This window comes from Mastigoproctus giganteus, chromosome 1 (assembly GCF_048544385.1).
Source record: "Mastigoproctus giganteus isolate SK-2022 chromosome 1, ASM4854438v1, whole genome shotgun sequence".
NCBI lineage: Eukaryota > Metazoa > Arthropoda > Arachnida > Uropygi > Thelyphonidae > Mastigoproctus > Mastigoproctus giganteus.
The window spans coordinates 123,389,338-123,414,280 of record NC_143575.1 but is presented as its reverse complement, the minus strand read 5'-3'; the positions used below and the strand labels follow the sequence as shown (position 1 = coordinate 123,414,280).

The 24,943-nt window shown below is 37.4% G+C and overlaps 1 protein-coding gene across 1 annotated transcript in view; it reads left to right on the top strand.

Annotated features, from left to right (window-relative positions):
* Positions 1 to 24,943, top strand: part of LOC150091120 (uncharacterized) — a 764,830-nt gene that overhangs the window by 670,279 nt on the left and 69,608 nt on the right. The window contains exon 5 of the mRNA XM_090385941.1: positions 22,468 to 22,681. Coding sequence (XP_090242067.1) covers positions 22,468 to 22,681 — 214 coding nt within the window. The remainder of the gene's footprint in view (positions 1 to 22,467; positions 22,682 to 24,943) is intronic.

Sequence of the window (24,943 nt, the reverse complement as noted above, 5' to 3'; positions counted from 1 at the left end):
GCTGGAACGAGTACAGAGAAGGGCAACAAGATTAGTGAATGGAACAAAAGGGTGCTCTTACGAAGAAAGGCTTAAGTTTTGCAAATTACGGTGTCTGGAGACTAGGCACCGGCGAGGTGATCTGATAGAGGTGTATAAAGCCTTGAATGGTTTGAGCATGCTAAATGCTGATGGGATTCTTCCTCTTGCTCAGAATAATCACCTGAGAGGGCATAAATTCAAATTTCGGAAAGACAGATGTAGGATAGATGTGCGGAAATTTGCCTTTAGACAGCGGGTGGTTGGTTGGTGGAATAGACTTCCATCCCTTGTCGTGGAAGTTGATAGCCTAAATAAGTTTAAGGCTCATCCGGACAGGTATTTCGAACAAACAGAGGGGGGAAGTGGAAGTGGTTATTTTTTATTTATTTATTTTTATTTATTATTTTTTTTTTTTGGCTGATGCTGAATAAGCTTGCTTTCTTGCATCAAATGCCTATGCTAATGCTAATGCTAAAGCATCAGCAACCCTTGATCTCTTCCATCATGCAGTATGATTGATGTCTTTTGAGGTTATAATGGACATCATGGCGAGATCTAATGTTTCTTGCATTTCGAGGGTACAGCTCTAACACCGTGTTAACAGGCCGGCCGCTAAATAGTCCACCGGATCCAACTTATTGGGAACTGTCTAGGAGGCTTCCAGATCAGCTAATGTATAATTTTGCTGCCCCTACTCTGCCAGATAGTGAGTGGAGGGAGTCCGAGTAGTGTATATATAGTAATAGTGGGGCATTGTCAAGGCCATTTTTTTGTCATGCAGCTGGGTATATTCTTGCCATGTGTACGCTATATTCAAAAATTTCATTAATTCATACAATAAATACTCACCAACCTTTTGGCTTACATCGTGAATTGTCAAACTAATAGAGTCAACTTAACTGCGAAAAGACCTAAACCTCCCAAACAATTCCTCGTTAATTTCACAAATATAGGCGGTCTTAATTTCAATATAAATTATGTCGATTTCCAATTGCAGTCTACCAAACTCGGTGTACTTTTTCTGACAGAATCCCAGTATCGGTTGATAACTGGGATTCTGTCTCACCTCATCATGGCACTCCTCATCTCAGCTGTTCGAATTATTCGCTTTATGATTTTTGCTTCAAAGGTGGTACTTGCGCCTATTGTTCGCTCTGATATTCTCTGTCAGAGACTTAGTAATTTGGAATCTCCTCTTTTCGATCTTCTCTGGCTTAAAATCTACTACATTCTATTAAATTCATCTGTTGCTTCTATCTTTCTCTCAATTTCACTAATCACTTGGAGCTCTTTGACTGCCTGTCTTTGAAATTGAATATGGTTTAAAACTGAATTCCCTTCCAAATCATTCTATGTGGCCATCCGTTTTTGTGCCACGTTTGGAAATTTTGTACCATGCCCGTCAGCCTGCCAGCCGACCTTTTGGTATTCGGGTCCAAGAGCTACTCAGAAAGTTTAACCTCACGGTAGACAAGGTTGCCCAAACACCAAAGCATAACGTTCTACTCTAGCATGCTCATACTGCACCATGGGACTTTTCTTTTAAGAACTGGGTAAAGTCTGAGACTCCATCATCTGTCTACCTGCAGTTCTACTCAGCACACCCAGCTGAGCACTCCGACTTCCTTACAGTTTACACAGACGGCCCGAAGTTGGAATCGTGTGTAGCATCTGCTGTTGTTTTTTTTAAACACTACAATATCTCAGCAGATTCTTCCTGAATTCAGCATATACACTGCAGAGCTGCATGCTGTAGAGTTAGCCTTGGATCACATTCGAACTTTTCAGTACCAAAGGTCAATAATATGTTCCGATTCTTTGAGTATATTACAGGCTTTATTATCTTTGAAACACACCTCCCATGCAGTTCTCTGTCGGGTTCAGTAGAAGACACATTCTCTTTATTAACACAAGTTTGATATCCGCTTCTGCTGGATTCCTAGCCACATTGGGATAAGGGGAAATTACTTGGCTGACACTGCAGCCAAATCAGCAGTTCCCACTAATAATTTTTGCCTGTCAGTCCCCTATACAGACTACAGGCAAATAATACACAACAAGATATACTCCCAATGGCAAGAACTATGGCAGAGAGAGAGAGAGAGAGAGAGAGAGAGAGAGAGAGAGAGAGAGAGAGAGAGAGAGAGAGAGAGAGAGAGAGAGAGAACAAATAAATATGGCAGTCCAGTCTGCACAGGAATTGTAGCGAGAAAGTTGTCCTTGCTCGACTCCGCATAGGACACAATCATCTAACACATTCGTTCCTGCTGAGGGCAGATGACCCTCCTATGTGCAGGTCTTGTGACACCATTTTATCTATAAAGCATATTTTAATCAATTGCGTTAATTTTATCCGTATTCGCAATATATATTTCAGCGCTTTTACTCGTCTGACTGAGTCAGACGAGTAAAATCGCTAAAATCCACTCAGTCAGATTTTATCAGCAGTTTTAAAGTTTTTACAAGCTTTTAATATATACAAACATATCTAAATTTGAAAATTTACTTTTAAAATTTTTGACCAAGAAAAAACAATTTGACGAAGTAACCTTTTTAAAGGTTACCAGAATCTATCTTTGTTGATATTTTTATTTATTTTTTTTTTCAAATTTCAAAAAAAATTTGAAAAATTTTTTTTCAACCAAGTCTTTGAAACTTTAATTTCTCCAGTCCAACTTTCCTAAAAGTGATGTAATTTTCCTTGGTGATTTTAATATTCACAAGTCCAGCTGGTTTCCATCTGCTTGTCAAGCGGATCCAGCTGGTCGAGATGCTGAGGCTTTTGCAATTACTAATGGCCTTCCACAGATTCATTTATCTACCATTATACCAGACAATTCTAACCACACAGCCAACACGCTTGATCTTTTTCCCCTCAAACAACTGTTATAAGTACACTGTTGAGGTGAACGAGTGATCATCTACGCACTTCAGGTCACAACTTGTTGATGATGGCTTCTCCAATGGAAGTTTCTCTCGTGAACATTGGCATGACAAGAATTTCGAACCTCGAAGTTACAAGAAACTCGCGTTCTTTTTCATTACAAGAATGCAAAATCGGATTATCTGCGAAATTTCTTTTCTTCTTTCTTTTTGGTCGGATTAGAGTGTAGTGTTTAGTGTTAAACGGCACCAGGGGTTCCCCCCATCTCCGCGTAGTATACATTGTAGGTGTGAAACAGAACACTGTCAATGCCAGAGGTTTAAAAGTGTATGGATCTTGTACATGTGTAGTGTCGTGTACCGTTGTTCCTCTGGTCATTTGGCCGCTGGGCTCTAATGGGACCAAACGTTGCCCACTCTCCACCCAGTGGAGGCAGAGCAGGTACACGAGTATTATAAATCTGTGGCAGTGGTAACATTTTGTAATTGGAAAATATTCCCTGAATCTATGCTGGTCCAGCCAGCATAGATTCTCTGCTGATTTTTTAGGATTGTCCATGCCCTTGGAGAAGGTTCCACAATGGCATTTAATTGGCCATTATTTTATTTGTTGTTCCGTGTTTGATTTGGAATTCCTTCGCCATTTCATCTAAGGTTAATTTCTCACTGAAATTTTTATAATAAAAGTCCATCATGACCGCTCTCAAGGGGGTGGTCTTAGGCATGTCAAAGATAATGATATTTGGGTTTCTACCCTTTGGCTTTTCAGATTGTAATCCTAGGTTTCGGATTTCAGGATGTATAGTTTCTATATTCTCTATATCCCTGTAGTTTCTATATCCTCTTTAATGGCTGCTTCAATCAGAACACCATTGTTTCTGGTTTTCTTGAGGCTATTAACTCTCACTTCAGGTGAGGTCAATAATTTAGTCAATACTGTTTCTTTGACTTCTTCACTACAGTACTTTTTAATGAGGATTTCTCTGTAGCATTTAATATTAAATTACATTTGCATCCTTTTTGGGAGGTTCAGTCTTTTTGTCCTTGTGATTATCTCTTTAGGTTGAGTCTGATCTTTGTTTGTAGCAGCTCCAACAGCCTGTGCATAAGTTTTTACATTTATGCTTTTATATGCTTCCTTTTCAGAGTTTAAAGCCTTAACTCTAGCTTTTAACACTTTGTTTTCTGCATTCAGTTTGTTCACTGTGCTCTCTAATATCGTCCAGTATTGGACTATTTGTAAGCGTACTGCAACTGGAATTCTGCTAGCTGCCATGAGGTCTTCCAAATGTAGTTTGGTAACTACTGTTTGGTTTACTGGGTCCTTTATGTTTGCAAGAGGCCAGCTTTTCTACAACTTCTATGCCCAGGATTTCATGCACTTCAATTGCTTCTTGAGTATTCGGCTTTCTATTTCCCTTAGCACTAAGAGGCCCAGGTGGACATTTTTCTAGTTCCGGTTTCGAAACCGGCGTCCTGCGCAATTTCGCGCAATTTTTTTGCGTTTCTTTGGAGTTTATGTATCTTAATAGCTTATAAGATGTTAGATGACATCGAGAGCTATCCAGCGATACTAAAATTCGCAGAATAACTGGAGATATTATAGTCTAAAGTCGTGAGGGATGGAAGTTTCTGGAATTTCTAGTTCTATAACAAAGAAAACTATTTTAATTTCCTGTAAAATCCCCGAATAAAGTATAAACGTACTCTATATGATAGATAAGCTTTATTTCACCGTTTATAATAGTAATATTTCTATTATTTCCACAGTTATGGACCTTGACAAAACATCAGGGGGTTACTGCAGAATCGCTACCGCTAGCGATATGGCGATCGCGAAGCAACGCAAACGGGTCAGAAATGTATTATAACAAGAAAAAGACTTACCTATGATTCTTCAACTGCAGTCATAAATATTTACCTTTAGAGTTTTCTCTGGTCCATGTTGGAAAATGCCAATCCTAAAAAATCTAAACGTGGGTTATTGGGAATGCCTTCCTCCAAAACAATCAAGTGCTGCTCACCTCTCTTACTTTTCTTCTAACTCTTGTACTGATGATCTTGGTAAACCACCTCCTGTCATTCCCAGTACACTCCATTCAATGCCTCCTGTGGTCTTCCGTCAGGATGTCAGAAGGATTTTGAATAATCTGATGCAAAGAAAGCAAAAGATCCGATCGTATTTCTCCACTTGTTCTCAAAACCTATGCTCCTTTTCTGTGTTGGTTTTTTTCACTTTCTTTTATCAAAGGCATTTTGCCTTCTAGTTGGAAATTTGCTCATATTCAGCCAGTTCCTAAAAAGGTGAGAAATCCCTTCCATCAATTATCATCTCACTGCACTTGTAATGAAGAAATCTATTAACTGCCAACTTCTATAATAGTAACCTTATATCTGATCAGTGATCGCCATTGTGGATTTAATTAGCGTCGATCTATTGTTGATATAGTGGCTAATGCAACCCACAGACGTATTCATTTATGGATTAAATTTAATGGAAAATGTTGGTGACACTCAAGCAGTTGCGCTTGACATTTTAATGGTTTTTGATCGTGTTTGGCTTAAAGGTCGTCTAATAAGTTTCCATCTTATGGTTTTCCAACTGTTTTTGTAATTGAGAATCCAGTTTACTCTCTATCGCTCACTGCGTGTGATGGTAGACAGATCTCTGTCTTCTAACTTCTCCAGTTCTCCAAGGTTCAGTTCTTTCTCCCACTCTTTTTCTTTTGTATATTAATAACCTTCCATTGACTGGAAATCTTATCCGTAGTTTTGCTGATGATATTACATTGCATTCCGGCTTCCAGTTTTCTGGAACAACCTTGCTTCATATGTATTTGCTCAAAATGACTATCTGCAGAAATTCAAGTCTAATGTCAACAAGCAAGTTATTTCGTAATTTTAATCTTCAACCTATGAACAGTACTAAAGGTTTTAATACCTCTCGTGCTTGTGGTTCTCATAAAAAAAAAACAAAAAACAAAAAACAATTTCTTCTATCTTTCAAGTAGGGAGACTAAAAATCTTACATCGCATCTGATCAAACATTTTGAATTAGTCGTAGGATTTATTTTTAATTTGGTTTGAATGAATAATTAGCGCATTTTCTTTGAGTGCATTCCACTCAGCTATCTAGCATTTATTTAAATTTTATTATTTAAATAAATTCTAGATAGTTGAGATCTATATATTAAAATTAATTTCTTTTTTTTGCTGATGCTGTATAACCTTGCTTTCTTGCATCGTGTGCCTCTACTAGTGCTAATGTTGGTATTTGTGCTAATGCTAATGGTATTTGTTGTTCCACAGCAGGTGTCTAAGATACGCCGTTTTATTTTTCTTTACAACCTTCGGCAATTCAGAGGTTTCTTCTTTTTTTTTTTTTTTAAATTCTCTGCAGGGCACTTGCATTGGCCACTCTTGCAGTCCATGGTATCTTTAACATTCTTCAGTACATCCACATTTAAAATGCTTCTAGTTTTTTGGAAGTTAGTTTTCAGAGTCCATGTCTCGTAAGGAACTTGAAGAACGTACGAACGAAATCTTGGTAGACCTTGATGGTTGGTGCAGTGTGCACAAACTACAGATTTCTATTAACAAAACTAAACAAATGCTTTTGAAAGGTTATTTCAACCTGAATAGATCCTCCATTGTAAAAATTAATAATCGATCCATTAAAATTGTAAGAACGTATAAATATCTTGGAATAACGATGGACGATAGATTTAGTTTTGTAACCCACGCAAAAAATGTGCTGAACAAAATAAAAGTCTTAACTGGTAAAATCATTAAAATAACTAAAAATGTCTGGAGAATTAAACCCGCAACTTCAAGGTTATACTACGAGTGTATTTTTATACCAATAATTTGTGCAGCATAATTTTTATGCTGCAGGTGCATGGGGTTATCGTGTTAATAACTATTTAGTCTTGAAGTATTTGACTCAAGCACAACGTTCCTTCTTGCAATCACAAGAAATTGCAGAACAGTGTCGACAATGGCACTCCAAGTATTGAGTGGAAAACTTCCTATCCAATATGAATTATGTACCACTACTTACAATATTATCGTCGGAAAGCTCTGCCTGCAAGGGTGAGCAACTATTCAATTAATTTAGACATACCAACTAATGATGATAATTGTAGAATTCGAAGAGAGTTTGTTAATAGTTGGCAATTAACTTGGTCCAGTGCAGAAGTTTGTAGAGTTACTTTTAATTACCTTCCTAACATATTAGAATTTGCCAAGCAACGGTTGGCCTGGTTTTGCCCAGGTCTGAATGTATCTTTTCTTCTAACAGGGCATGGCAGCTTGAACTCCAACTTGTTCACTCTGGGGTTGGCTGCCTCTCCATTGTGTAAGTGTGGTGCTCCTGAGACCATGAAGCATTTAATATTTAACTACTATCTCTATACAGATTTAAGAAATAATCTACAGCTTCTTACAGAAGTGTACAATGAAGATGACCTACCATGTTTTGTCAATGATAAAGAAAATTTCCTAGCTTTTTATAATTTTGCAGATAAATTGTTTGCACGTAGGAAGAGACTAATTGGAGTTGATCTGTAAAGAGTGATACCAAGTAATCCAGAGTTTGTGTTCAAGGACAAGAACTATTATGCTTTTTGTCCATTAAATATGTTTTCTGTAAATAACTCCTTATTTTTCTTTTATTAAGTAAATATGTTGGTTTCAAGATGGTAATGATGTTGTGTTTTGTAGATTATTTGCTATAAATATAAAATTGGATTTAGTAGATTCAGCAGAGAGGTTGTCTGTTGGTTGTGTTAGTGGTTCTTGAGCAGAGTGTGGTTTCTGTCAAATGTGACTTGTAAAGACTATCACGATATTAATAGCGATTTTGTGTACAGAGGAAAAGTTGGCTATGCATGTTGTAAATATGATATTGAATTTTAAAACGCTGACAGGGTGTTCCTATGTCTGTGCATGGCTATCCATGCACAGACATAGCACCCTGCCATTTGCCTTCTGAGTTTAATGCTGAAATCTGGCAGTGTCGGATCAGATAATCATAGCATCAGCAAAAAAAAAAAAAAAAAAGAAAAAAAAAAGTTATTAAGAGGCAAAGTGGTTGAGTCCTGTTCAATGACTGGACAAGTGTATTTTTTATATTATCTTCTATCCAACTTCTATCCCCTTATCTTCTATCCAACCTCCCCATCCCTTCCAATCCCCATACTTCAATCCTTATTCCTACTTCCTTTCCCTAAACATCTTGGGGCTCCCAGGCTTGCCTGATAGCCTGATAACCCTGATAGCCCTGGCTGCAAAGTCACCAGTGCTGGCACTCAACACTCAACATAACAAAACACATACTTACACACCTACACACATACACTTGCCGGCCTTCACCTTTTCAGATGCTACAGCGGCATATAGGGGAAACCATGGAGACCGCAATTGAAACAAACACACCTTGACACCTTGACCTTGTCCATGTCCCCGCACCAGACAACCACCAAAATTAGTAACGGAAAACTGCAAATACCGAATAAAATATTTTCAAATAGACAAATCAGCATAACAGTTGCTAGCTTTTGTACTTGATGAAATCAACGTATGTTACGTTTATAACGAGAAAGAAATACAAATTGCAAATACGTGGGCGTACAGTAACTAAACATATATATTAAATTAATTTATTAAGAATTATAATCAATACAAAATCTTAAATAAAATTAATTTTCCTTGCAAGGCAGAATAATTAATTAAGTCATTACGGTCCAAATTTTCACACGGGTCACTTTGTGGTAACAGTGCCAAATTCGAAAATTCGTGGATGTTTTCACATAGTTTATTTATTCACTCGTTTCTGCAGTTGCAGTAGAGACTAGGATTGTTAACATAATTCGAATTGCAATGTATAAATTCGGGAATGCATCGCCCAGTTTCGTGGAATAACTGTAAGCACTGAGCCTTTCTAACTCATTCAGAAAGAGTTCTGAGCACTTTCTGAATGAGTTAGCTGGGAAAAGTCTAATTTCGTGATGCAGGTCAATCCCATTAATATCTCTGCTGTAACCATCTTTTATGAGGACATCAAAATCGATGCAGTCTTTTTGGTTGTCATCGAACATAACCCACAATGCTGGAACATTGCACAAAAAGCCAACGAAGTTCTCATTTAATCGGAAAACAAACTTTTGGAAATGAAGAGAGAACCCAAACAGTGCAGTCCAGCCTGAGAAGAAATAGAAACGAAGAAACTATACTAGCGAGATTGCGCATTAGTCACACACACCTCACTAACAGTTACCTACTCAGAAACGAAGAAGCTCACAATGGGTAACTGTTCGTGACCACTCACAGTAAAGCACATCATCATAGAATACCCACTATATTTAAGAGAACAGAAAACTGCTTTCTCCTGACATTTCAATAATTGCAATCAGTAAACACTACAGAATGTTCTAAGATCGTTAGGATATGGATGAAATTTTGTTTTCCTAAAATCGATTAATAAATATCACCTTGTCTGAACTCTTATCAGTAGAAAAACAAACAAGAAATATATAGTCAGAAATCAATGCATTATAGCTTCAATTGCTGATGAACCAACGTTTTGAACAGCAACAACAACTACTGGGAAAGACTTGGTGGCCATTTATCACCATGTCTATTCCGATGGTTGACTACCATTTACGCATTTATTTTATCATTCAAAAAGCTGCTTGGAGTTGCATTTCCAGATATGACGTCCTCACATTCCACAACATAGTTGTTATGAATGTGTTTATTATTATTATTATTATTATTATTATATTAATATCTGTTTATTGCTCTGCTCTAGAGCCCTTAATCTGTCCCCTGGACAGAAGTTAACTAGTGGGGGGGGCGATTATTACATTAAAAGGTTAAGGCAGGGGCATGTGTCCGGTGTTACATGGAGCCGAATGTGTGCTTAACCCGAAAGGAACAGTATTTACAGAATTCTTTAATTACATACTTAAATTCTGGAATTCCATTGTATCCCAAAGTAAGCAAGATAATATTTGATCAAAAGTATTGGATAAAACGTGAAATATATGTACAAAAAGGTATTTCCTTAGTTTCCTTAGTGGAGGCAATCCATATTTTCCTTCTGGTGGTGTTCTTGCGAGTCATAACGGTAGGTTTGTGTATGTGTCCATTAGCTCCTGGAGTCTGTAGATGTGCCACTGGCAGAATTTATCCAGGTCGATGGTTAGACTGTTTATCAAATCAACCGTGTTTCCTGGGAACATTCGTCTCATGCCTTTGAGATTGCTGAAACTGATAATCAGCGGGAGTCTTGTGTCCACTTGACTTCTTCCGGCAATACGGGGAATTTTTATTAGGTCACTGATATCAAGCGCGTCAAGTCGTCCTGTTATCAGTCTGGTATCTGCGCGGGTAGCATAGTGGTATCGTCACCATCCCACCATACCTGATGGAAAAGGCCTGGATTCGAATCCCGTCCACGACGCGAGGAACTTTACTGTGCTTTTTCACTCCGTGGCTGAGTTAATCGGTCTCAGGAGTAGATAGAAAGGTTTTTTTCCCACAGAAACGTGGGTTTTTCGTCCAGCAAAGCATGCAAATCGACCAGAGAACACACGCAATTTACGGACATAATACACAATGCACGGCAAATGAATTTAATTATTCGGGTGGCCTTAAAATAATAGTTTTTTTTTTTTTTTTTATGATTAGTCTGGTGTTTGCATGGTGTGACTTCGAGATTGATGTAGAGTGCTCCCTAGAAATAGTGTACTTGTTGCCAGTATGCCATTTCAGGAGCCAGTATTCCCGGCTGAGGAACTTGAAGTGCGTTGTTGGGGCAGATGTCCAAATAATTGCTGCATGAAGAGGAATGGGGTAGAGACATCGAAGGACGTATTTCTTAATTCCCAGCGGATTACCCACATCGCAGAATACATTTTTGTTTTCGTGTTCAGGAGGTGTGCCTTTAAAGTCAGACCATCATCCCATACTAACACCAGATCCTTGTGCGTTTTAATTTTTTTTAATGGGTGATCCACTGGTAACACTGATATTATTGTGTGACTTCTTCCAGGTGAATGACATTTGGGCTGTCTTTGCGTGGTTAATCTGTACCCCGATCGAGGATAGAAATTGTTCAAGTTGATGGATTTTTTTATTTGCCTGCAGAATAGTTATAAGAACCTACTTTTTGTTAGAAGATGTAATTCAAAATTTCAGGTCATCAGCGTATGACTGGAAATTAGTTTGGAATGCCAAGAAGGGTTCTAGCACTGCGGGAAATAGGGTTGACGATAGGCCTCCCCCTTGTGGGATACCCCTATTAGTAGTGCATGTTTTCCGGAAGCTACGGTGTGAGATGATGAGATGTCTATGCTCCAGGATTGATTTAATTATGATGAGAGTATTTCCTGTAATGTTGAAGTAATGTTGGAGAATGGTGATTAGAGCTGCTATTTCTACTTTATCATAGGCCGCTTTAATATAAAAAATAAAATAATATCAAGCTGAGTCCTGTCATTGAGGGTTTTCTGGATTCTAGTAAGAAACAAACAGCAACTTACTTTATCTCCAGGGGGGCGTATTGTCCTCCACCTTCTTCGCAGTAGCACTAGCCTCATTTTTAGCTCAAAATTGTGAATAATTCATTACATATGCAGACGATTTGAAATTATTTGTTAACTCTAAAGAACAAGAAACTGCACTTCATCTATCCGAAGAAGCAAACAAGACAATCAGGAAGCTAGAAGAATATCTACACTACACTGGCCTGAAACTTAGCGAAAAGAAAACTGCCCAAATGACCTTCACCAACAAAAAGAAGAAAAACGAAATTATGATCTTTGTGAACAACACCGGAGACCAAAAATCCCCCCGCACATGTCGACCTTGGCCTTAAGTGGGATGAAGGATTAAACTTCATACCTCACTTCGAATACATACCTCACTTCGAAAAAAGACATACGCAGCACTACACAAGAACTCACCGGTCTCCGAAACCCTCATCTTATGATTCAATACATCCTTAAATGCGTTACACCGATTCCGTTGTACGCATCGACTATCTGGTAATCGGCCCCAGGGAACAACTTCAAGGCCTTCTTAGGAGTAGAATGCTGGCTCCTCAGATGGCTAAATACCATTTAAAGAGCGATCTTGTATGCCAATCTTGATATCACACCCTGGAAGTATATCATCATTACTAGAAACATCTTAACTTTGGCAAAGCTACTAACGGAAAGAATAGACTCGCCGAAAGTTGGAAATGTGATCACTCGCCCTCGGATGATAAGACAGAGAATAAATAGGGAAGAATCAAATCTCAAGTGCGAATTGACTCAGTTGGATTCTCTGGGGAGATTCTTCCCAGCAAATACTGTGAAGTATTTTAATAATTTAAATTATTAAAATACTTCACAAATCCAGAGAAAATATTTACAGACAAAATGTATAGGACAGAAATCTTTGATAATGTGTACCGGCAGGTAAAAATATAATATGAATAATATGAACACTAATTTAATAATTATCTCCAACTTTCTAAAATGCTCTCTTTTAATATTTTATTTTCAGTTATTCTTACTTTTTTTAAAAAACAAAAAATGTTTATGTATTTTAATCCCATTTTTTTTTTTTTTTTTTTCGTTGTACAGCACGGGAATCTCTCTCGCCTCTGTCTAAGGGCACCTCTGAGAATCAGACACGTGTTTATATGACTGATTTTTCTTATTCGGGACCTTAGAATAAGTCCCAGAATTTGCTTACTTTCGAAACACTTGCAGTATGCATGCGTTTGAAAAGAAAGAGCAGTCAGCAGTATACTTAAGCTGTATACTTTAAGTATAAAGTATACTTTATACTTAAGCAGTATACTTTAAGTTAATTGATCAAAATATATTTTAATTTAAATGGAGTTATCGTTGATCATGATAATTTATTTTAAGCGAAGTGTTTCATAGGTTATCATTGATACACTGAGTAGTTAGCAAAAAGGAACATTTCATTTTGCTTGCAAGCATTTTCATTTTAATTGAAAATAGATAATTACCGTCTTATATCAGGACATCTCTTCTTCGTAAACAAATGATATCGCGAATAATTATGATTCCGATCATTTTGTTTAATGGAGCTGATATTCCCCTGGTAAGCAAATCTGGCAAATGTCCATATTATTCTTTCATTAGCTTATAATGAGTCTTCTTGATAGCCTTTATTTCAGAAATCGTTAAAGTAATGATTCAACTATGATTGTCTCCTCTTTATTTCCTTTTTTATTCGTCATATTTTCACAAATACGATTCTCCTTCGAGAAATAAATTTACTTTTTATATAATTGACAATCTGTAATTATCGCAAGAATCATTGATTGTATATTTATGGTAAATTTTGTTTATCTGAATGATAAAGACATGTTTGATAGGGCACTGAAACAAACATTTATAAAAGTGAAAATTAATTTTAACCATATGGGAATTCGCTGCTTGATTCCAGCCCATAAAGTTCATTGATATTCGTTATTAAACTTAGTATACTCTTTTTTTCAGCTTGATAAAAAAATTTGAACAATCTGTGTTAAGACTATTTAAAACTTTTAACAACACAAACCACGATTCCTTACAAAAGCACTGGTTACTTAATCTGTAACAATCAAAATTGAATTTCTCAAAATAAACTAATTGAAATTATAAAATATTTACATTTTATACCGAACAAGTTGATCTGGCACATGTCCATATTATTTTTTCATTCAGTCTGTATATCTGGAGTAGGTGTGCTATAAGCGGTTAAATTTGAGATCGTCCGACAAACTTACCTTTAACCTCCAAAATATAACTGTAAAATATTATAACAGAGACCATAATGCTTCAAGCACGAGATTGCATGGGCAGGAGAAGATAGTCTTAACCAAGACACGCATTGGGCACACCCATCTGACCCATATTTATGTGCTCATGGGGAGAGGATCCTACATACTATCACTCTTTATTTAGTAAAGCGCATTCTCCTACACTAGCCACAGAATCACAATGTTCGGAGCACGATTTTTGAAACGCTCAGTTTTCCAGAACCTTTAACATTATCACACCTGATATGAGTCAATGCAAAACCAGCCGAGTTCTCGATGTTGCTGGAGCAGACACTTTTATTCAACTGATTTTAATATAAAAACTCAAAATTTTTGAAAATGTCGGATCCCCATCTTCTTCCAGTCACATAGTTCCCTGAGGAGCTGTTGTGGCCATCAACAAAATCCTCCAACTGCATCGATCATATGCTATACGAACGGCATCGAAAAATGTCACGCCCAAAAGTTCACTGATCCTATCCTTCCACCTAGTTGCAGGTCTTCCTTTAACAGCAGCTTTTGGAGTTGGTTTTGTTATGGTCTTTGTGGCATCAGATAATGTGGTGGTATACCATTGTCTACCGCATGGCCGATTTTGAAAGAGGCTGGCTTTAATCACAGGAAGAGTCATCATGAGATGTTCTTGAAAAGGAAAGGTGAATACAGCAAAGCCCCACTTAGTGCCCCCCCCCACTTAGATCCCTATAATTGTATTAAAAAAAATGTACAAACGTCCGTTTTTTTGTGTGTCACTAAATAGTACAAACGCCAACGTTAGAATTCACGAGACTCTATAACATTAACAACAAAGAACTTTGAGATGGAAGGGTGACGTTTTGATTTGATTGCCAGTGTGTGTTATTTTGAAATTTCGGAAATTATCATTTTTTTAATGATTTTATGAGATTTCTGGATTAGAAACTAAAAATAGTCTAAATATGCATTTCAAATATTTACGAAACTATAAAATTAAACATTTCCATAATACAATGTCTCAAAGGAGAGAGAGAGAGAGAGAGAGAGAGAAAGAAAAAATGCATATTTTGAGGAAAACCTTCGCATTTTTCTTTGCAAGAGGTTTAGTAATTGTAATGCATAAAACGACATCTCAGATGCCATTTACAAAACGACCCGTTACCATTTTCCCAAACGAGTCTGCACAACTAGTAATTTAAAACTTGTTTCCGTACTGTGGTCATCATCATTGTAAGAAAGAAATATCAGCGGACTACACCAACAAAAAATGTCCGGCATTTAGACTGAAATCTATTAAGTTTCGCGTATTCGGTTAAGATATAGTGGCAGTTGAAAAAGAATGAAAACAAAAAAATCAGAAAGAACCATTCGCTCTTGTGAAGAAATGAGTTCGATCACAGGATATTGAAGAGTAACATCCCGAGGGAGAGGTGCTACCTAATTTTTTTGTTTTATTTTAATATTTTACATAGAACAAAAGGTTTTTTTAGATGTTAGTGAAAAATCCCATCATTATTCTATATATATCCCCAATATACATTAATGTATCTGAAATTATAGATATGAATCTCAAATTAAAATGTTCTGTTTATATTTCCGGAATGACCACTAGTTCAGAGGAGTTTATAATTAATCATTTTGACAATTAAGGCAATCGTTAACTATATTTCGCAGTCACACGAGCTTTATCCACGGTCCACTCCACTCACGCTGACCACTCGTTACATTGTGGCAGAAATGTCCTGTTTATATTCCAGATAGATCACTAGGTTACAATTAACCATTCTGACAATGAATTATTGTATTACCATTAGCAGTGGCAAATGATAAAAGAATGCACGTTTCATAATACGAGAAGGAAAGATAAATATTTATTGAATAAATCTGTATTGAACGCTTGTAAGTAACAAATGAAAAGGTGCTTTATGTCCATCAGAGAAGGAAGCCAAAGGAAAAAAAAATCTTGTTTACATTTTGGCAAGATCCATCAGAGTAGTTTACAATTAAGACAATGAATGCAATCATTAATCATATTAGCAGTCATGCGCGCTTTAACCACGACCCACTCGCTGTCCACGGTCCCAGTAATGCGTGTGCATCACTGCATTCTTGCTTTTTGATGACTAGGTGTCTTACCTAGCACATAGGGCCTCCAATAGCTGTAAAAATAGGAAGTCGACTTATATGGCGGCATACTCATATGATTAAGTTTTGAGGTAAAAAATAAAGGTCTACTTATACGCCGGAATATAAAACATTTCCAGTGATAAACCAATAAATGTGAGGCTAATTATAATAGGGTGCTTCAATCAAAAGGCACTGGAACTACCTTGCTTATTTTTCAGTATAGGCTCTTTGTCGTCTCGTCTATTCTTGACAGTCAGTGTCCTACAATTAATATCTGAATACCCCTTCGCTGATAGTTGACCACGTCCTACCTAAGCACCAGTTGTTGGACACAAATATCAATATGCTCATAGGCCTTCGTAGAGACAGAAATACGATTGCGAGTGCAAACTGCCGCGATCGGCGAAGTTAACAGACTTTCGGCGTTAATAGGGTGCCACATAACAATCGGTCTGGACGTGATATTTCAACGACACTGAAAATCCCTAGGTCGATTATTGGTGATGTGAAATGGAAGTGGGCTGGTGCTGAAATCATCACTAAACGACCTAAACTGACGGACGGTTACAGGAAAGCGATGAAAAGAATAGTCCGCTCGGAATGCAGGCCAATGTTTCGCAGTACACAGGACCTCAGTGACACGATTGGGACTCATATCAACAACAGTACAGTGCGCAGGACGCTGCATTTTATGAGTTACGACGGTCGACCACAAGCCATTAACCACCCTGACTAATGCCACACGCCGTATAGTTTGGAACGTAGACCAATGGAAAGCGGTGTGGTTTGGAGTGACTCTTCATGATACAATACGTGGTCTACCAGTCCGACGGTCGTGCCTTGGTGTCGTGGATGCCCGGAGAAAGCTAACTGCCGGACTGTATGGCCCCAACAATGAAGTTAGTCTGAGGCAGCGTGATGGTCTGGGGCTGATTTTCATGGTTCGGCCTGAAACCATTGGTTGTTTGGTTAAAACCATGAATTCTGATATCTATCTTAGACGTTCTGGATAATAACGCGTTGCCTACGTTGTGGAAAAAAGTAGGGGAAGGTTCATACTTGTATCAGCAGGACAACGTTCCATGCCATACTGCTCGCGTTGTGACAGACTGGTTTTAAGACATGTGCGTCAAAACTTCATACTGACCAGCCCAGATCTCTGACCTCAACCTATAGAGAACCTCTGGAATGAATTAGATCGTCGGGTACGCGTGAGGAGAGACCGCCGAAAAGCGGGGCTGCAGTGGTTGCCGCTAGGCACATTATACCATAGCAGCTTATGTGCCATTAAACCTCCATAACAACAACTGATTGCTGCTTTGAACTTTGAAAGGCGAATGTTTAATTATATCGGATTATATTTACAATAAAAAAATAATCGGTGGAAAGTAGAGACTGCCATTGGGGCTATACGGTTCAGCACACGCTATTAGTTTTCCTATAAATAAAGGTTACTTGTAGATATGTTAAAATTCGATTAAGTACTATCGTTTAGATTTTACATTTTATAAATTTAAAATTTTCCTTATCAGTTGCTATTTTGATCAGTCGTAAATTGTTCCTACCTTCGGTTTAGTCAAAAAATGCACACATGGAACTCTGAAAAAAAAAGCTAAACCAATTTGTTTTGAATTAAAAAAAAGGGGAGGACGACACAACGGTTGTATGTGATGTTTGCGCTTCAGTATGTGCTTTTAGCTATAGAAGGGTAGTTGGTATGGAGTCTCCTCACTCTCACGAATATTATATTTTTTCCCTCTGATAAATTCGGTTTACATTCATTTCAGAAGTCCACTAATCACATTTTTATTAACCAAGGACGGGAACAACTTTCTCATTAAGAAAAAAAAAAAAACAGTATTTTCTTAATTAAGCAAAATTTAGAAATCATTTTAAAGTCTAAAAAAAAATTTGGAAATCATAAAATCTAACCGGTAATGCTTCAACAAAAGTTTTCAGCTCAAATATGCCACAAAAGACCACGTGATAAATATCTTAAACCTCTTAATAAGCGAGAGAGATCCTATATATATATATACGGAGGATGGGGAAAGGTCAGGAAATGACCACCGCATATCCTGGAGCAATATGGCCTTAGTTGCTAATGCTCCTAAAAACCAAACAAACAAACATATATATATGTGTGAGTGTGTGTCTAGTGTACAAACTACAGTGCAGTACAGTCGGTTTATGAGTAGTTTTGAATGGCGTGTGTTATTTCTCTATTTGTTTCATTTTCGTGATACGGAGCTTTCGGAAGCGATGCACACCTACTCAAAAGTACTCAAACACAATCCAAACCCAACCCTCCCCAATGGTTCTCCCTTGGACTCGCCATTACCTACCTTCTCACCGGTCACGGACCAATAAATGGGAAGCTAGCTAACTTTACTCGGCATCATCGATGATCCCACGTGTGCCTGTGGTGGTCTGGAATCCTGGAGCCACCTCATGCACGACTGCACATTGTACGACGCCAATAGACTCATCACCACAATAGCGTACTTACCAAAAGAGCAAGAACCCCACCTTTTAGATAGCAGGGAGGAATACGAAGCTTTGTCACTCTTCGCAACTGAACTCTTCGCAAGCAGATTATTCCCACGCAACAACGGCAGACAACAGCAAGGGAACAATACCCAAGTCAATAACTAAACATCATGACAAGAAGGGATGAGGAAATATCAAGAGTCGAGGATTACTTGAACTTAATCCCAGTATCCTGGAACTCCAACCTGAGCAAAGTTAGGTCCCCTACTGGACGGAGCCACACTTCATGAACGACAACACTTGACTTGACCTCAAACTTTTGATGTACTAATATCGAGACATGCAAATTGGATAACAAACCTGATTTGACTGCACCATCGGCGATCGTTTTACAGTCCCCACCGCCGAGACGGGTGGGGTAGGAGAAAGACTTCTGCTCCCCCTCCCCTCCCTCCCCTCTTTCCTCAAGTGGAGCCCATCCCCAATGACATTCCGGGAACGCCTTCGCTATCGTCCCCATATTTCTAACTTTCCCCCACTCTGACTTACGAAACCTACCTTAACCTAACTTAACTAGCATCCAAATTTCTTAATTCCACACCTTAACACCTTTTTTTTTTTTTAAGTTCCTAGCTACTGAAATCTTCGGAAAAATAGGTGGCAGGGTCTGCCAGAGTAAAATGTGATCGAGCCCTCTACTGCCTGACCTGCCTCCTCGAGGCAAAGTGTGGGCAACGGAGGCCCCACCAGGGGCCCAACGGCTAAAAGGTCAGAGGAACAACATGATATTACACGGCATAGCCATTCTCCTTACACTTTTTGAAAACCTTTGGCTTTCACAGAGTTACTGTGTTTCACCAACAGAGTACACAACGTGATGATGGGGGAAACCCCTGGGGCCGTTAGACATCAAATACTTTACACTCGGCATTGGCAACACAGCTACTACCACCGGTCGTTATCATGAGAGACATAAATGAGCACCATCCCCTGTGGGGGTCTCAACACCCACCAAGACAAACGTGGAGATTGATCAGGAAATTATTGGGAGAGCAGAATCTCTCGGTTCTAAACAGTGGAGTAGCGACATATATCCTTTACCCAACCTCAGCCATTGACATTTCCATATGTTCACCAGCCCATATATTCACTTATTGAGTGGTCAATCTTGAACTTAACACCGGCCATCTTCCAAACTTAACAATCTTGAATTTAACATCGACCGTCTGCAAAATATTAACAAATGATATTACACATTACGATGGCCAAAAAAGATGGAGATTTCATAAAGCTGACTGGACAAAATATACAACTTTGCGACAATAGATGAACAAATAATCACTACTCAGCCAATAGACAACGCTATAACTCATGTCACAAATCAGATATTAATGACAGCTGAAGCTACAATCCCTCGGTCTTCTGGAAAGTATTATAAACATGCCACAATACATTGAATCATCTCCTCTTCTGAAACATCTCGTATACACATATTCATTAAATGCAATGCATGCTTTCCAACGAAAGCAGACTCCATCACATCCCATCCTTTACTAGATACAAGCTTATCTTGTGAAGCTCAAAAGCAAAAGAAGAGAATACATTTCTGTTGGATTCCAGGTTAGGTATTAATGGTAATAAAAGTGCTGATCAAACAGCAAAAAATCCTACGAATACAAACCGAATGCTTTACACAGTTCCACATTCCGATTACAGACCTATCATAAAACAGATTCTCAACACTCAGTGGAAAAAAATCGGGAAAAATTAACTAAACAAACTTTTTTCGTATAAAACATGAACTTCAGCTATGGAATTCGAGTCTCTGTAAGAATCGGCACGAACTCATTCTAACCAGACTGTGCATTCGACATATACGTCTAATCTAACGCACTTATACTTACTCACGAAAGCAAATCCTCCAGAATGTCTTCACTGTACTTGTCAACCCACTGTAAAACGTTTCCTCATAGAATGTACACAATACCACATGGCGCGACAATCGGCCTTCCATCTCTCTATAATATTCAGGATTCCCTGACTTTGTCACACTAGGCAATAACTCTAACATTGAAAATATATGTACTTATTTCTAAAACTAATAGATGTTTTTAGCCAGATATAAACCATAATTAAGAAAGTTGCTTTTGCGCCAAAAAAATCCAACAACAACCAACCAACTTTACACTTTACAATCCAACTGTACTACATTATACACAGAGTTGACTTTACATTAGTAATACATCCTCCCACCTTTGTGTAAGAATGGACTAGCCTGTTACGATGGTGAAGGCTGGAACGGCTAATACGATTTTGATTGCACACATGGCGATCAGATTTATGTCTCCGAGGAAGAATGAATCGGCGTCGGGATCTTTCCGACTTCAAACGTGGAATGATTGAAGGCGCAATACGCGCAGGCACCAGTATCTAAACAACAGCCAACATGGTTGTGCTTCCATTCTGTAGGCTGAGAAGTCTCTCTCTCTCTCTTGACCGGCTCAACGACGGTCAGACAACCAGCCAAAGGTCACAAGTGAGAGAGCCACGCGTGTGGTCGACGTTCATAGTAGGTCGTTGCCTCGTAACAAAGCAGCGACGCAGCTGTGTTGCAATCGAAAATGTTTTTTTTTTTTTTTTTTTGTGTGTGTGTTTTGCTAGTAAAAAAAGTAAACTACGAAACTACTTTGTTGCACGAATTCATCATTGGCATCATCTTTTTTTGGGCAGGGGGGAGGGTTATCATTGAAAAATTTGGGAAATTTAATAACGGTTGTTGAAACTGAAATCTTTTGCCTTATCTTTTAAAAGTTTTATTTCTTTTTCTTTAATTCAATTCTCCCATGGCCATAATTTTGAATGTTATAGCTATGAGAGGATTCATTTTTCATAATTTTCGTTTATGTAAACTAATGCATTTTAGGCATAGGATAGGAAATAACTGAAAATAACTTATTGTACTGATTTTTCATCAACTATTTCACCCAAATAAGATTTACAAAGCATTATTAAGGGAAGTTTGCCAGGACCTGTATTTAAAAACAAAATATTTCAAATTAACGATTCTTTGACTTTTCCGATTTTTAAACAAGCACATGCGATAGAAACATTCCCTACCGCAAAATGTGTAATATTTTTACAGTTTTTTTTCATACACATTATGGGCTATTTCAAAATTGGTTTATATTTCAAAACCAATCGTGTGATGATGAAGTCCGGTAAAAAAAATACTTTAAATACGATCAACGCCAATTTTTAAATTTATTATTTAAAATTTCTACCATACGAATATCTAATTTAGGTGTTGAAGAAACCGATGGGGGTATTCACGCACTTAAAATGTGCGTGAATACCCCCATCGATTTCTTATTTAGTAACGAAGTTTCTAGAAATGGTTGTGTCCAGATGTGTCGGCAACAGCAAAAAAAAAAAAATAATAACAAATAAATAAATATATAAATAATAATAATAATAATAATAATAATAATAAATAAAAATATAAATAATAATAATAATAATAATAATAATAATAATAATAAATATAAATAATAATAATAAATAAATATAAATAATAATAAATAAATAAATATTAATAATAATAATAATAAATAAATAAAATAATAATAATAAATAAATATAAATAATAATAATAATAATAATAATAATAATAAATTTTAAAAAAATCCCCCTTAACCAGAATAGTTATTTGCTCCCAAAACCAAAAGGAGGCTTAACTTATTTCACTGTTGTGCGTGGGATGGAATTTTGAATCAACTGTATAATGTAAATGCGTATCATGTTTCGTTATCTTGAATATTGCACAACAAACGTTATTCTAAACATTAAAATATTAAATAATTAAAACTGAATACAAAACAATTAATAAAACCGTAATCTTCTATTAGAAATATAATCTGAATCTGCCATTAGAAATGTAATCTCGGTTGTAGTTATCCTTTTCCTTCCAGCAGTGCTATAGGAAAGTAAATGGCAAAAGTAAATAAATAAACAAGTAAAAATCCTTTAAAAATTTTATGTTCATAATGCATTCCTGTGTTCAATATGAACACAGAGGTGCTAATCTCTATATCTATATAAATGTAGCATGTAATTTTGAATTTAAATAATCTTCCTTTTTGTAGGCTCATCCAACATTTGAAAAGCGATATCCGTCAATTCGTCACTACAGTGGACTGCAGAGTTCTCAGGTCGGACTGGAATTCCTCATCAGGTCGAACCATCTTTGGAGAGGAGGGATGAAATTGCGTTGTGTGGCTTCCATTTCACAAATCTACTCCAGTAGTAGTGAGGAACTCATCATCGGAGACCGGGGGCAATCCACAGGTCCTGATCATGGTAACAGCTTCCTCAGATAAGACATGCGCAATAAAACCTTTCTGTTGTTCTCAGAGTGGACATGCGCAAAGAACGTTTAGTATTGTTGGGGTCAGTAAAGTCCACCCAGTTCGTCATGGAGTACATAGTTAATGTTAAAAGTAAACGGCTTTGCATAGCGTTTTCTTTTTCAGGAGGAAAAAAAAAACATAGTTAGGAAAGAACGTTACGTGGTTGTTTTCCATTGAGATTAATTACTGTATTTAATAACCAGTCATATACCACGGGAAATTGATAATATAGTTTATGAAGCTAATCGTCAAAACCACTATACACCTAACAACATGCTGTTAGGTGTAGAAAAAGTCTTACCTATCAGCAGATAAGTATTTAATCTTTATGTATTTTTTTATTTACTTAATTTAATATCTGTGTTTAACCTTAATAATTTAGGCATAAAATTCGCAATTAATAATTATTGTAATATAATTCAAAGATTTGTAACCCTTTCTATTTTTCTACCCCTAACAGCATTGTCTGACGATGGGTATCGGTAAGATGCCTGAAACGTCACCTTAAATGTATAACGTTTTGGGTGATTAGCTTAATAAACTGTATTATTAATTTCACGTGGTTATTAAATATAGTAATTAATCTTAATGAAAAAAAAAACATACAAACGAAGGCAACAGAAATTCTTTAATTGTATATAAAGAAGAAGGGAAGGGAGGAAAACATGAACATATGTGTCTGTGTGTTGACTTCTCTTTTGGCTGCGTAGAAAGATCCGTAGTAAACTTGAGTACATGGAGTACATAGTTAATATTACTTCTCCTTCAACAAATAGATTTTGTTATTACTTCTCCTTCAGGAAATAGATTTTGACAGCAGGAAATGAGGATCGGGGCATTCTTTTTAGTCTGAGAATGGTAATGTACGTAAATCTAAAGTACAGGTCGCAAAACAGTGCCTTCTCCCAGTTCTTTAGAACGGTCAGTAATACTCCCTTCCCCATCTCAGGAAGCGCTACCTACCTGCCTACCTACCACCTGTTGGCAACTAGACCTCAAAGTGGGTCATTGTGGTGTGTGATTTACAAATTACAGTTGTAACGTACTACTCTTGTTTTACCTATCGATACTTGTAAGGTGTTTTGGGTATTAAATGACATTACACGACACAACAACACACCAAGGGTTCCCCCATCTCCGCATTATGTACTCTGTTTGTTTAATATGTAGGTTAGTGCAAATGCATCATTTTAACATAGCTATCTACCAAAGTAGTTAAATTAATTAATTAAATTGGCATCGTTTTGGTTATATCTCATATTGCGACTGCCTTCACAACGAGTTGCCATGGTATTGTACTACCTCGAATAAATAACACTTCACCAGTGGAGAAGACTATTGTTATTTATTCTCAGCGGATACCACCACCCAGACGGCACCGTTTCATTCTTCGGTGGGTGCCTCTGCCCACCCACCGAAGAGAAGCCAACAAGCTTTTGGCTGATGGCCAACGAATTTCCGAGAATAGGTAACAACAATCTTCTCTACTGGGGAAGCGTTGCCTATTCGAGGAATATATGAGCTTTTGAGTAGTGTGAGTTGAAGGAGTAACTGTCCCTTTCTTCCTTCTACGGCATTTCCTTCCTCTACCTCTCCTACCATCACCTTCCTACATCTTTTTTGCTTTCCTAAGTCTAATAGATCTTTAGATCTTTATCCCATACCATATTTCAAACGATGCCGTCTGGGTGGTAAGAATAAATAACAATAGTCTTCTCCACTGGTGAAGTATTATTTATTCGAGGTAGTACAATACCATGGCAACTCGTTGTGAAGGCAGTCACAATATGAGAAATAACCAAAACGATGCCAATTTAATTAATTAATTTAATTACTTTGGTAGATATCTATGTTAAAATGATGCATTGGCACTAATCTACATATTAGTCATTCTACCTCGTAGCATGAGGCCTTTGCTCTTAAATACTTTTCAGTACTCTGTTTGTGTAACACAGAACTCTGTGCAGGCCAGAGATTTTATTAAAACGTGTAGGTGTGTTGTTGTGTCGTGTAATGTATTTTGTGTTGTTCCTCTGACCTTTTAGCCTTCGGGCCCCTAGTAGGACTCATCGTTGCCCACATTTCGCCCTGAGGAGGCAGGTCAGGAATAGAGGGAGCGCAGTAGAAGTTCGTACTCTGGCAACCCTGCCACCTAGTTTCCTAAGATTTCAACGAATATTTCAACGAATATACATTAAAAAAAAAAAAAATT